General features: G+C 45.7%; 1 protein-coding gene across 1 annotated transcript in view; it reads right to left on the reverse strand.

The window, feature by feature from the left end:
- Positions 1–13902, reverse strand: part of HDAC4 (histone deacetylase 4) — a 202945-nt gene that overhangs the window by 47640 nt on the left and 141403 nt on the right. The window contains exons 12-14 of the mRNA XM_059820822.1: positions 10365–10622; positions 8459–8645; positions 815–948 (exon numbers count right to left, since the gene is read on the reverse strand). Coding sequence (XP_059676805.1) covers positions 815–948; positions 8459–8645; positions 10365–10622 — 579 coding nt within the window. The remainder of the gene's footprint in view (positions 1–814; positions 949–8458; positions 8646–10364; positions 10623–13902) is intronic.

The raw sequence follows: 13902 nt of genomic DNA on the forward strand, positions 1-13902 counted from the left end.
AATAGTTATGAATAATAATTATTAATGACCATTATTAATCATCAGTCTCTTTATTTCAGTATCTAAGCTTTTATCTTAGTTTGCCTTGCTCTTAAATCATGTATGTCCAATGCAATTAATTTAACCTCTTGTGACGGAATACTGCTTAGTTACGTCCTCCTACCCTCATTCTTCTTACAGTATCTTCGCTATAGGTTGGCCATTACTTATCAAAGAGTATTAAAAAAGTTATTAAACCACAGAAATACAAACTTGTTGCTCCACAGCTTTTGTTGCTATGATTGAAGTGATAACAAATAACACGGTTACTTCGTATCTTGCTCTTATCTTTGGCTGCTTCAAAATCAAAATCCAACACTTGGTAGGGACTTCCAGTTTACAGGGAACAGGACCGAAAATAACAGAAGCAGCTTCATTGCAACATTGGGCAAGAGCATTCTCCAATGGTTCATGAAATTTCTAAGTCCTCGCAATGCAAGGAAATCAGATCGCTAGAAAAGGACTCCTGACAGACGCACGCACGCAAGCATAAGCAGTCATCTAGGAATGGATTAAATTTAGGCCACATATGGCAAAACATTGCCAACAGCTGGAGCTATAAAAATCTCAAGCCAGTATGCAGTATAAAGTTTGCACGTCCAGGTAGCAATCAACAGCCCGAGCTACAGGTTCGGTACATACACTATCGGCCAGACCAGAAATCAGCCCCCAAAAATGCTCATAATCCAGCAGGCGAATCAGCCAGACAAATCCACATCCTCCCTTTCTCCCAGGCCCACCACCTCATCTCCCCCTTCGCTGGTATTTTTATTACCTCACACTTGCCGCGGAGACCCGTCTCCTGGAGCCGGGACCAGATGCTCTGGATCCTCCCTGCGTGCTCTGGGTGGCTGTTTGTGTTTCCACAGGTACACTGGTGTTTGAGCATCAAGGTGTCATATACAAGGCCTGCAGCAGAGGTTACAAAATAGCTCTCAGTTAAAAAAAAATAAAATAATTTTGCCAGATATATGGAAAAAACCCTCTTTTTTTTTTTTTACTATAGCACTTTATATTCAACTGAACACTTCTAGACAAAGGCAATGTGTGTTTTACCAGGAGCCACAGAGCTCTAAGAAATGAAAATCCAAGACGCTGCTTTGAGACAGCACCAAAACTGCAACGATCCCTTCCTCTGGAAATCCTCAATGGCTATGGGAAAGAAATTAGTCATCAACATCTCAGCAGGCTGAAGTTGTGAGAGTGACAGAAGGAGGTGACAACTGAAAGCATCAGTGCGAGTACAGAGGTGCCGGCGTAGGAACGTGATCTAGGAGGGGACTGACTCGCAGTTTTTCCGCTGGGTACCTTTAAAATCACTCTAAAAACAACTCTAGGGCTTGGCATTAAAAACCAGAAGGAATAAGTCGTTAGCAGGCACTATGTTTCATAAAATAGTTTGTGCTGAAGTCTTTGCATCAACATTATTTGACAACATGCTAATTAAGGCTATTAGCACACACTTGGGCATAATTATTCAGCACGATATGTAGGTATTTAGCAGTGTTGTTTCATTTGAATGTGGGAGTCAGGCAGCTAAACCCCCTCGCATTACCAAGTATTTATGGCATGACAACAGCGTAGGAGACTTTGATTCATGCTCCAGAGTTGCCCGGGTATGTTTTTGGAAGGGGAGTTATGATTTCATAGCCAATGTTCCACTGGAGGAAAATAGCAGGTCCTCCACAGCTACACAGTCCTGGGGACAAAAGACCTTTTTTTCACTTAAGCAAGAGAGACATACTCAAATGTTTAAATCTGCTGTTCCCTTCAGCCAGAAGCTCCAGAAAACAGAACAAAAGGGACTGGGGTTTTTTTTGTTTTTTCTTTTTTTTTTCCTAAGGAGTAAGGTTTCTTGCAAGAAATCTCTGTCTGAAAGCACAGTATAAAGTTGCAAATCAAAAGTCTTGATGAGAATCCAAAGCCTTTGAATGAGCAGCGAAGGCAGGAGCTATTCCCAGATCCCAAGCTAAAGGGTCTGCGCTCCAACCGAGATCGCTCCTCCGAAATCCCAGACGAGCGCACCTATGCTGCGGCGGGCGACGTGAACACAGCTCAAGGAGCTTTCATGTAGCCAGTTCAAGCACCGATAAACAGCACAATTTGCAACTGCGTGGAGTTCAAAGGGGCTTGTAAGAAACCAGACTCTGAGAACATACCCGGACACGTAGCCTGGAGCTGAGCGCCGTGCTGCTGCATGTACCCAAGCTTGGCTTGAGCTGCAATCACACCTTCTGACTGAGTGTAGGCATGTTCTGCCACGGAAAAATTTGGCTTTCCCCTTTGAGGCAAACCCTGGCACCGATGCTTTCAGGTATTCAGCCTTAGGGGAGGCATCTGGCAGTTCCTCGCTTTGCTGTAGGTGAGCGCAAAGGAGAAAAACCAACAAAACCCAAACCACATTCAGTTCTAGGAAGAGAACAGAGCACTGGTTAATTGACTGCCTTTGGGTTAGCCAAAGTTCAGTTAAATAACATCGTGCTGCAAAGCTCTGCAGAGGTCTCCCATGTTTAATTCACAGCATCAGACTTCATTCGGAGCCGCTAGGCAAAGGCAAGTGCTGCAAATGTCACCTGAGAAGAAGCTGTAGCCCCATGGTAAGGCTGGCGGTCCATGAGAACTCCCCAGTCTGAGTTCATTTAAACTAGCACGAGGTCTGCAGTAACCTCGCCTCAGGTTAATTTATTTTTGAAGGAAACTCATCTTCAGGGAGCGTCACGCATTTTGACAAAGGAGTTGTTACCCATGTAGATGTCCTCCTAGACCATTTGAGACTGCACTAGGTTTGGCTAAATCATTCATGTTAAAGAAAGGAAAGTGGCTCTCTTCTGAATACAAGCGAGCAGTGTGCCCAGGTGGCCAAGAAGGCCAACGGCATCCTGGCCTGTATCAGAAATGGTGTGGCCAGCAGGAGCAGGGAGGGGATTGTGCCCCTGTACTCGGCGCTGGTGAGGCCGCACCTCGAATGCTGTGTTCAATTTTGGGCCCCTCACTCCAAGAAGGACATTGAGGTGCTGGAGAGTGTCCAGAGAAGGGCAACGAAGCTGGTGAGGTGTCTGGAGCACAAGTCTGATGAGGAGCGGCTGAGGGAACTGGGGTTGTTCAGTCTGGAGAAGAGGAGGCTGAGGGGAAGACCTCATCGCTCTCTACAATTACCTGAAAGGGGGTTGCAGAGAGGTGGGTGTTGGTCTCTTCTCCCAAGTGACAAGTGACAGGACAAGAGGAAATGGCCTCAAGTTGCGCCAGGGGAGATTTAGGCTGGATATTAGGAAAAATTTCTTCACTGAGAGAGTGGTGAAACACTGGAATAAGCTGCCCAGGGCGGTGGTGGAGTCACCATCGCTGGAGGTGTTCAAGGAACGTGTGGACGTGGCACTGCAGGACATGGTTTAGTGGGTGCGGTGGTGTTAGTTGATGGTTGGACTTGATGATCTTACAGGTCTTTTCCAACCTTAGTGATTCTGTGATTCTGTGCCTTCTCTGATTACCAGATGTATCTACAGGGACTACAACCAGGCTTTATAGATTTAAAGCCAAAAGCTGCATGCCCATCTATTCAACATATATATTCACAGTCAACAACTAGCCTTGAATTTAAACAAAAAAAAGTACCAGCAGCAAGTCATTCATCAGATGATAGCTGCTGACCCGTCTGGGTGCAACCCTGGCTCTCTTCGGTCTATGGGCACTCTGCCGTTGGCGCCAGCGGGGCCAGGACTGCACCCTCTGAGGGCACTGACCTTACAGACCAAAGACTAAAAGATGGTGCAATTGAGGCATTCAGGCGATGGCCAAAGAGCAGGGCAACGGGAAACCACACTGCACGGAGCACAGGCAGGAGAGTGCATCAGAGAATTCGCTAATGGAAATGGGAAAAGTAAAACACAATCTAGGAGAGCTTTCAGCAAGAAGCCTGCACCTCATTTGCAAAGGACACTCCAACCTGGAGATAAATCTGAGGTTAGTTCATACCATACCTTTGTAAGTTTGTGGAAAAGAAATAAAGCATTTTCAAGCAGTGGGTTTTAATCAGCCTTTTCTTGCTGGCCTCCTGGATTCCCAGACGATGCTTAATGCTGTCGCTCTAACAAATCTTTTTGCTATTTGGGAGCTGGGCACAACCCGACAGCGAATTATACTGATTGCACTGCAAAGTTGGGAATGGTCTAAAACCATTGAAATAGTCCACATGTGACTCTGTGTTGTAAGTTTCTTTTTGAAGGGTGTTTTCCCCAAGTTTTTAAGCTTTAAAGAGTAACTCCTGAAAAACTATCATGATGTAAGCCTAGGTACACAAGTAAAGCAACGCCTAGCCAGATTAAAAGTCTCCGTCTTGTTCTCTGTTTTGTACCTGGGTAACCCTAGAGCCTGGCAGGGCAGAAGCCAACGCAGCTCAAACCAAAGAGAAATGCAAATGAAAAACCAGCTTTTTGCATTGACCTTACATTCTTCCGTTCCTCCCTTGTCTTCCTACAGTGCAGCAGATCTGCCAGGTAGCTCCCAGGTTTTTTGGAGGAAGTTTGGTGTCAGCTCAGAAGTAGGCAGTGATATTTATCATCTAAGAGAGCTGCACCAATGAGACCAAACACAGGTAGCTGTGGGCGAGATCCCCAGCCACACAAAGCAGCACCTCCTCATCTGCATCCGCAAGCGCTGGGAAGCTACACGTGTTTAAAATACTGGCGTACATCTAAAATAGGTTTTGGTAACTGAGCCTATCCAACGTAGGCAGACAAAGGGGTTAAAGAAAAGGTTTTCAGGAAGGGAGTGGTAGGACACCTACTCGTCTCTACTCGTTAACGGAGACCACAGTGGGGTTTATAGAATTTGGTTCATCTACAAAGTTTCTCCTTTCTCAATGATTCAATAACAACAGCATCTCAATGAAGTTCTTCCGTACTGTAATCACACGTCACTCAACATTTCTCTTTTTCTAAAAACTAAACCACTGGAAAGAAGGGAACTGTTCCAAGTTCCTTCCTGTGGTGGGGACACTCAGATGAAGACACACACACACAAAGGAAAGCTTGGCAATTTAAGCTTAAAATACGAAACTACATTGGCCATTACAAGTTAAATTAAGTGGTGCTGGAAGCAATACTCTTTAAGACATGAGAACAATCATTTTTAAAGGTCAGCACTAAAGCATAACCAACTCGCTTTTCTTGGCAGAACAAACATATGATTTGAGGTTCAGATAATTACATTGCTCTGCACAGGAGAGAATAAATGCCTTCATCAGAAATGAAAAATACTTTAATGCAGAACATCAGAATAATTTGTGGAACCATTTTTACAGGAGATCAGAGACTGGATAATTGGAGCTATGCAAATTAATGGCCTAACCTGAGAAGTCTTATTCAAGTGTGTAGCGCAGTGCATGCAGAAGTATTCATTAAAGTCAAGGGGGCTACTTGTGCTAGCGAGGGCAAGTTCAAGGACTAGCTTTCTTTTATATGCTAGCAGGAAGGAAAATTAAATGTCATGCTTCGGGACATAAAACTGATTGCTTGAAGAATTCAGGAAGGGCACTGTTTTCACTTTCATGTGGAGTAATGCACATCATGTTGAGAGGTGTATTATGTTGTTCTTTCCCTATACCTTTGAAGTCTCAGGTACTAGTCACTGATAGAGACAGGAAACTAAATTATACATAAACCCCAGAATTTCCAGCTGTCTGGTCCTAACTCTGTCCAGAGAAAGTGTTAGCGCTTTCTATATGGTATCTCGAACATGAAAGCGATGCACAATTCCTTTGTCTGTTGGAGAATAGCTGATCTCTTAAGAGCCACATTCGTGTCTAGAGCGATCATGGTTGGCATCGTTAGGGCCGTTGAATGAGGTTTGTTTTTTCCAGCCCTCTCACAAAATGATCACAACAATTCAAATCTTAATTTCTCTGAAATCCAAAGCGCATAATCATGTTAGGATCAGTCTCCCAAGCAGTCAAACAGATGGATTTTCCCAGCGAAAAAGAAGCCTGATGCACTTCAGCACTGCTTGCTTTGAAAAATACCCAAGACACTAATTTCCTGCCTTTCAAAGAATAGTTCAATCCTAGTGATTAAGCTTTAGTATCCACCTCCAAAAACACAATCTCCGACACACCGCGGACAACTTAAAGAAAATATTAGCAATCTAACTCGCACACACATGCTCAACAGCTGAAATGCCTGCCTTTCCTCTCTGTGCTTGCATGCCCATAGTAGTAGGCTCTTTTTTTCCTGCCACTGTTAAGCAGATAGTGTTGATTAATTAAATGAGTCTTTCACCTTTTATGCGAGGTGAAGGCCTAGTTATAGGACTAGTATAAAGGTCTCACCTTTTATGCTTTGCACCTTTGTTAGTGCCAGTGAACGCCCAACACCTCCTCCCTTGACAGCATTTTACTGTATTCAAAAAACGTGTGGACGTGGCACTGCGGGACACGGTTTAGTGGGCATGATGGTTGTTGGATTGATGGTTGGACTTGATGATCTTACAGGTCTTTTCCAACCTTAATGATTCTGTGATTCTGTATTTTTCCTCCTCCATTCACCTAGCATAAATGTAGAGAACTGCACGAGATAGAAGGCAATGGAAAAATCAAACCCTTGGAGTCTTAACATGGATAAATGCCGTGAAAAGGATAGTTAGCAGGTGAAATACACCAAGCATTCTTCATACCACTGCACTGGATTGTCCGGTGCTATATAAAAGCAATGTGATATTCCACCTCTTATTTTAAGCCACCTTTTTGTTTTTAAACCCTGCCTCCAAGGAAAATAAATCATAACATTGTAACAGTGTCTTTTCAAAGCAGCACAGGTCTCAAAAATCTGCATTCTTGCTGTTACCTATAATTTTAAATGAAATTTAGAAGTGCATAGCTGAGTAAAACTTACAATAACATTTCCTACCAGAGGATGTATGTTCAAAGTCTTGCGTATGATTGACAAGGCAACTTAAATACCGGAGGAGGAGAAGGGAAGAAAGAGAAGGAATGAATAATCTCTTAAAGTAGGGCCAGGCTTCCTTGTTTTTAAAGCACCAAGGTTTGGGTCTAAGTGTCTTAGACGCTCAAGTTTCATCTGGTTTGACCGTGAGCCAGGGGACTACCCTTCTTTGTATCCTTGGCAAAAGCCAAAATCTCGAATAATCTTGCTATAACTGCTTGCATCAGAACTGCAGTTTTGCTGAAATTCAGGATTTCAATATTAACAACAAATAGAGACTTAAAGGGCTGATTTGCAAAAATGGATACTGCTTGGGCTTTTACGGAGCTGACTGCACACGCTTCCCACCCTGCAGCTAGCTGCTGAAGAACAAAGTCATATTTCACATACCACTATTACTATACCATCAGTGTCTGAAAATAAACCCGATTCACAGTGCTGATTTTAATGATGCAAGAAGTGTGGGTTAAATAAGAATAAATGGATAAGTGAAAGAGAAACAAAATCATGAGTTGCTCTTATTTGGGCGTTCTGGATTTTTTTTTCCCTTCCTTTTCCCAGGGCACACATCGCATTGCAAAATGTTCATTCACAAAATAGAGCTTGACATTTGGGGAAGAAGGCGGACTTCAAAATAAGTCCGCCTAATCACCCAACACAGGGCTTGAAAAGTTGCACATAAATTAACTTTCATCTGTTACTAAGGCTACTGAATAGACAGAAAGGATTTTGGTGGAAATAAGTTGGTTGTCAGGATTCAGGAAGAACAACTATGTTTTGCCTTTAATCTTTGCGAGAAGGTTAATACCTTTTTTGCACTTCTGGTTTTTACTAGACAAATGCAGATTTGCACTCATAATTATCCTTCGAGATGAAGGGCCACCAGGTAAGAAACCACTCTTCAGTCTGTTTGTCTGTTCAAGACAACTTGAAATAATCAACTCACCTCATTTTTTGTAACCTACGGGCACAGACTCACGGGCAGAGATTGTGTTTCAGAAGGAGGGGTAGGCTGGCGCAGAGCCCGGGGTGGATAACTTACGGCACGGGATTGCGCAGGGACTGGAGAAGGTGTGGAAAACACAGCCAACAGATACTGCATTTGGCATGCTGTCCTTTTTCAATAACATTGCCTCTCTCCGCCTTGCATCTAAATCAGCTTTGTCACAGCATGTGACTTGTCCTTTTTTTCTGGAGATACTTAATTAAAGTACTGTGCTATGCTTCTATTGATTTTCGCAGGTTATTTTGTGTCTGGACTGTAGGGCGTCTGTCCCTCTGGGGAAGGGACAAACAGGACAACAGGGTGTAAGACGACTGAATCTTATCCTTGACGAAGACAGGATGGCACGGAGTCCCCAAACACAGCTGAGACGCAGACCCCAGACAGACGGCTTTGCAGGGCCAGGGCAGAAAAGCACAATATAGGGCAAAACGGTAACCACAGCCCCACCGCGTCAGCCTCCAGTGCCCCAAAACGTTACCTGTTGTGAACCTTGGCTTAGTGGGTGGCTCCTGTACGGACATCGGGAAGGTGGCCGAGGCAGGCGAGGACTGTGCACGGGACAGAGGCCGATGCCCTCCGAAAGAAACGGGCATGCCAGCTGCCTCCAGCGACGCCTGGTAGTTTCTCAGCTGGTGAATACGTTGCTGCTCCAACAGAAGGGCTTGCTGTGGGGAAAAGAAGCAGGTAGCCGCTGAAAGTCTGCGCGGTGCCTTTGTAAAAGGGTTTTTAAGGATTTTTAAGGTTCACGGGCTTGGAGTCCTTTCCCTGAAAAATAAGCGGACGCACACATGTGCAGCAAATGAAGATGTGCCCGTTTCTAGAGTCAAGTCAGGCAAGCACAGCACATTCAAACCACAGCCCTGAAACTGCTGCACGCTGGCAGGGTCACGAGCAGAAGCAGCTCCATCCTCCGCCAGGGACTGGCCACATCCTCCATGCCCTGTGCCCCCACCCTGCTGCACTGGTGCATTTAACAGTGTGATGCACCAGCCCAGGGAACGAGTCCAGCTCAACCGGACCCCAGGCAGGAGAGGGAATTTTCAACCGAGCTGGTTCTCTGCGCGGCCACATCATCAGCTGGACAGGCTCTTGGTCAGAAGGGATGGCTGTTCCAGCTTGCCACACTCCAACCGCAGCCTAACAACCTTCCCATTTCCCCTATTTATTCCCTCTCCTCTTTGAGGCAAAATAATTGCAAAGGACATAATATTTTTAAGACTCCTCAGATGTGACCGTGCATTCAGGACTAGGGTGGGGGGGGCTGCACTTTCAGAGGAAGGGTATCACCGTGGTCCGTCATTAGCAGCATGCTACATTTCATTTCTTTATTTATTTACTAAGGCAACGAGGCTCAGTTGTGACTGTATAAATCAAATAACACTTTATAGAAGCATGGTTGGCAATGGCATTGATCCTTCAAGGCAGCGCTGTTAGGAAGGTAACGCTGCTCAATACGGAACCGAAAATTATAGTCTCTGAGCAACAGTCAGCAACATTCGTGCGGGACAGGCGAGTCAGCTCCGTAGCGCTAGGAAGACGGCAGCGAGATGCAAATAACTACAGGGAGCAACCAATTTGCACCTGATCCACAGACATTGCAACTGCAAACCTGGCACAAGTCCGCTTTCTCTAGCCAAGGGCTGTGGATTTACCCAGAGCGCTACAACCTGGCATGGCTACAGCAATCTGCTCTTGGCTGCAGATCCCGTGCCGGGGTTACGCACGGCTGTAGGTACAGTCAGATGCTGAGCGCTAAGGGCTGCAAAGATGAGCAGAGCACTGATGCCTTAAGAGAATTGCAACCTTCTCACCTTCATTACTGCTACCACAACAGGCAGCTTTTGGGAGATGGCCATGTAATTGGGGAGATTATGCTACGCTACGTTGCTACTGGATTTATTACTTGCAATCCACAAGCCTCTGGTGTTTACCCTTCAAAAGCGAGCACAGCTGCAATCACTGGGATCTCCAGTTCTGAAGAAGGAACCCCCTCCTTCTGAAGGAGGAACCTCATCCTTCGTTCCCTTATCCAGCCCTTCTCTGGGGCAGTCAATTTGTTTTAAAACACAAAACCCTCTGCTAGTATTTAGTCCTCAAAAATGTTAAGACGCACTTTGTCTTCCCAAAGAAACAAACAGAAAGCGGTTCAGCGGCCGCAAACAGACTGACAGCGTTTTGCGCAGGTGATGCAGATACTCCTCCCTGGGACTTCTGAGTTGACATGGTGACTCCAAGGAAGGATGGCACTGATTTTACCTGCAGGTTTCTTTACATAGCAAATTCTCAAGAGCTTCTCCCCCTTAGAGTAGTATAAGGTGACTACCAAGAACCAAACAATCTTCTACAAAGAACCAAGTCCCAAACTTGGTATTTCGTGAGCTCACCTGACGGAAGAGCAGCTCCTGCTCAGCCTGCCTCTGCCCAGACTCCAGCTCCTGCTGCGGCTCTGCTTCCTCCTCATCGCTCTCGATGGGTTCTTGCTTCACTTGCACCATGTTGGCCAGTCCTGGGGCCTCCTTTTGGCTTGCGACTCTGTCGCTGTATGGCTCCTCCAAAAGGGCTTGGTGTTCCCGTAACTCTTCTTCTGTCTCCTCAGGGTGGCTTTCATGCTGGCGAGCTGGTTCGTTGGGTTTTGAGATAATCTGAAAACATCCCAGAGGTTAACCGATAAATAAAATGGAATTCATCGCAGGTAAAGTTCACTCTGTTCTCCTCAAAGAACCAGCTTCATGAAAAAAGCAATCGTGAATTATAGCTTTTATCTTATAAACTAGGTCCAAAACAACCACTCAAGGGAAAGGTCAGGCCAACCTTGGCATTAAGCGCTATGAAGTCCTGTGTCCCACGTAATGACGGCCCCTTCATTTTCCACTTGATCTTCCCCCTGAAGAAATAAGAGCCTCTTGCGCCTACACACGTACGGATGCTACTTCACTCACAAACCCACAGAGAAGAAGCATAACAACCATTAACACATTTGGCAATTAAACTCTGAAAAAAAAAACCCCTCCTAGAGGTTTTCTGTTAGCTTGTTTGCCCAGCTGCTTCTTGAATTACCCCCTGAAGTTTATCTGTAAAGTGAGAGGCTGTCATAAAGATGCCTCCGAAACTTGCACTCTTGTGAAGTTAGGTTAAGACGGAACTGAGGAGGCTCAACTTACAGCATCTGTACAGAAGCAAAACCGCAAGAGCAGCATCATTCTAACCAGACCTTCCTAACTAGAGGTAGTGAACTTCTCTGAAAGTGGCTGCTAAAACAAAGGGAACAATGTAATTCTCACTACAATTCACACAGGCTCAGACTTTTTGAAAGTTCATTGGCAAGATAAAATTCACAGTTCTCCTTCTCAGACTGCTTATGATTTTTATTTGGAACAAAAAAAATAATACACGAACCGTTTTTAAATCCAGCACAGGTAAATAAATCAATTTCCTTTCTTTCACCGAGCTCAGGCTGTACCCGTTTCGTAGGCTTAAAAAGAAACTGCTGAACTTTGAAAGTTGTCAGGGCAGAGCTTTAATAAGGATTAGGTCATTGGTATGAAAAGCAATATTGATTTTAAATCTAATAAAGCTAAATCAAAACACAGTTATTGAACACATGCAGAACGAGTGACTACTTGTAAGTAACTTGCTCTTTGAAGAACAGTGGCTCAAACCTGAAACTAAGCCTTTTTCCCTAAATGTAGGAAGAGAGGCTCTGCCATGTAACTTAAGCAAACCTACACAAAGCAGATTTAGGCAGACAAAGGCAATATAAAGGATTAATTGCCTGCAAGTATCACAGCAGGGACAGCAAGAAGTTGCTCATAACTACAGCAGCAGATCTCAAACGATGGGCTCAAAGCTTTTAAAAACGGAGCGTTGCAAGGACCGGGACGCAGGGCCATGGCTTTCCAGCACTTTGCGAATTACTGCATTTCGGACAGGAGCAGGACAGGCAGAAGGGCATTATCCTGCCTAGAAGCTTAAGGCAAGACCTTCTGGGGTTCACACAGCCCCCCAGTACAGACAGGGGGTTGCAGCCCCATCCCTCTTAGTGACAAGAGACGATATTTTTGTACAGATCAACAACTGGCTGCTGTTGGCAAGAGGGTTTCGGTTTCTGCAACCATGGGACTGTCTTTGAGTGTCAAGAGTTTGTTGGAAGAGATGGGATCCACATGACTAAACAGGGAAAAAGTACCTTTGCCAACAGGCTGGCCTGGCCAAGCTGGTAGTCAGAGCTTTAAACCAGAAACCATAGAGGTGGGAGTGGTTCCTCAACAAGCAGCTAAGGAAGGTGGGGACAGGGTAGGCGGGCCAAGGGCCTAGGGTGGTGTGAGCTGAAAGGACACGGCAATCAATAAAAAAAGAGCTGAAGTGGCACCCCTTTGAGCGCCGGCATCTACAGGAGCAGGTGCCTGCAGAACAGCCTGATGGGGAAGGTCTCAAGCCTGTCCTGGGGAATCAGCACGGCTGGGTGCCTCTCTGAAACGCCTCTGCACTCGTGCATGCAGCATGGGGACCCAGCAGGAGGATTAGAAGTCTTTTTGCAGTTACAGGGCCATGACCTCCCTGGGATCATGGAGATGTGGTGGGATAACTCACGTGACTGGAGTGCCGTGATGGAGGGATACAGGCTTTTTAGGAAGGACAGGCTGGGAAGGTGAGGAGGGGAACGTGCCCTTTGTGTGAGGGAGGAGCAGGAACGCATGGAGCTCTATGCATTGGTACAGATGTAGAGTCAGTCAAGAGCTTACATGTCAAGATAAGTGGACAGACTAAGATGAGCACTCTTGTAGTGGGCAGACTGCTGGAGACCTCCTGATCAGGTAGAATTAGATGAGGCCTTCTTCAAAGACCCAGAAGAAGCCTCACTTTCACAGATCCTGGTCTTCAAGGGGGACTTTAACCACCACGCTATCTGCTGGAAGTACAAGACAGCAGGGCTCAAGCAATCCAGGAGATTTGAGTGCACTGATGACAAATTCCTGACACAGGTGATCAAGACGCCAACAAGGAAGGCGCTCTCCTGGAGCTGACACTTACAAACAAGGAAGGACTATTCAAGAATGTGGAAACCACAGAGGCAGCATTGGCTGCAGTGACCATGAGATGGTGGAGTTGAAGATCCAAAGAGGAGGGAACAGGGCAAAAAGCTGGACCACAGCCCTGGGTTTCAGGAGAGCAGACTTTGGCCTATTCAGGGATCTGCTTGGAAGAGTCCCATGGGATACAGCCCTGGAGCTTAGAGGGGTCCAGGACACCTGGCTGATACTCGAGGATTCTACAAGCTCAAGAAAGATCCATCCCAACAAGTAAGAAATCAAGCACAGGCTGCAGAAGACCTGCATGGATGAGCAAGGAGCTCCTAACTGAACTCAGGCTATAAATAGGCTGCGTACAAGAGTTGGAAGCAGGACAGGCGACCCAACAGGAGTAGAAAGTTGTTATCTGATCTTGTATTTATGGTGTTAAGAAAGCCAAAGCCAATCTGGCAAGGGACATGAAGGGCATCAAGAAAGAAAAGAGGAAGACTAGGGAGATCATGGGCCCACTGCTGAATGGGGGAAGGGACCTGGTGACAAATGACAGAGGAAAGGCCATGGCACTTAATGCCTTCTTTACTAGTAAGACTGTCCTTCGGGAATCCCAGGCCCCTGAAACAAGAGGGAAAGTCTGCAGCAAGGAAGACTCACCCTTGGTGGAGGATCACCAAGTTTAGGGAGCACTTAAAAAAACCTGCACATACTGAAGTCCATGAGGCCTGATGGGTTGCACTCACAGGTGACGGGACAAGAGGCAATGGGCACAAATTAAAACACATGAAATTCCTTTTGAACACAAGAGAATGTATTTTTTACTGTGAGAGCGGTCAAACGCTTGAACAGGTTGCCCATGGAGGTTGTGGAGTCGCCATCCCTGGAGATAATCAAAACC

Source organism: Gavia stellata, chromosome 8 (assembly GCF_030936135.1).
Source record: "Gavia stellata isolate bGavSte3 chromosome 8, bGavSte3.hap2, whole genome shotgun sequence".
In the NCBI taxonomy this organism is placed as follows: Eukaryota; Metazoa; Chordata; class Aves; order Gaviiformes; family Gaviidae; genus Gavia; species Gavia stellata.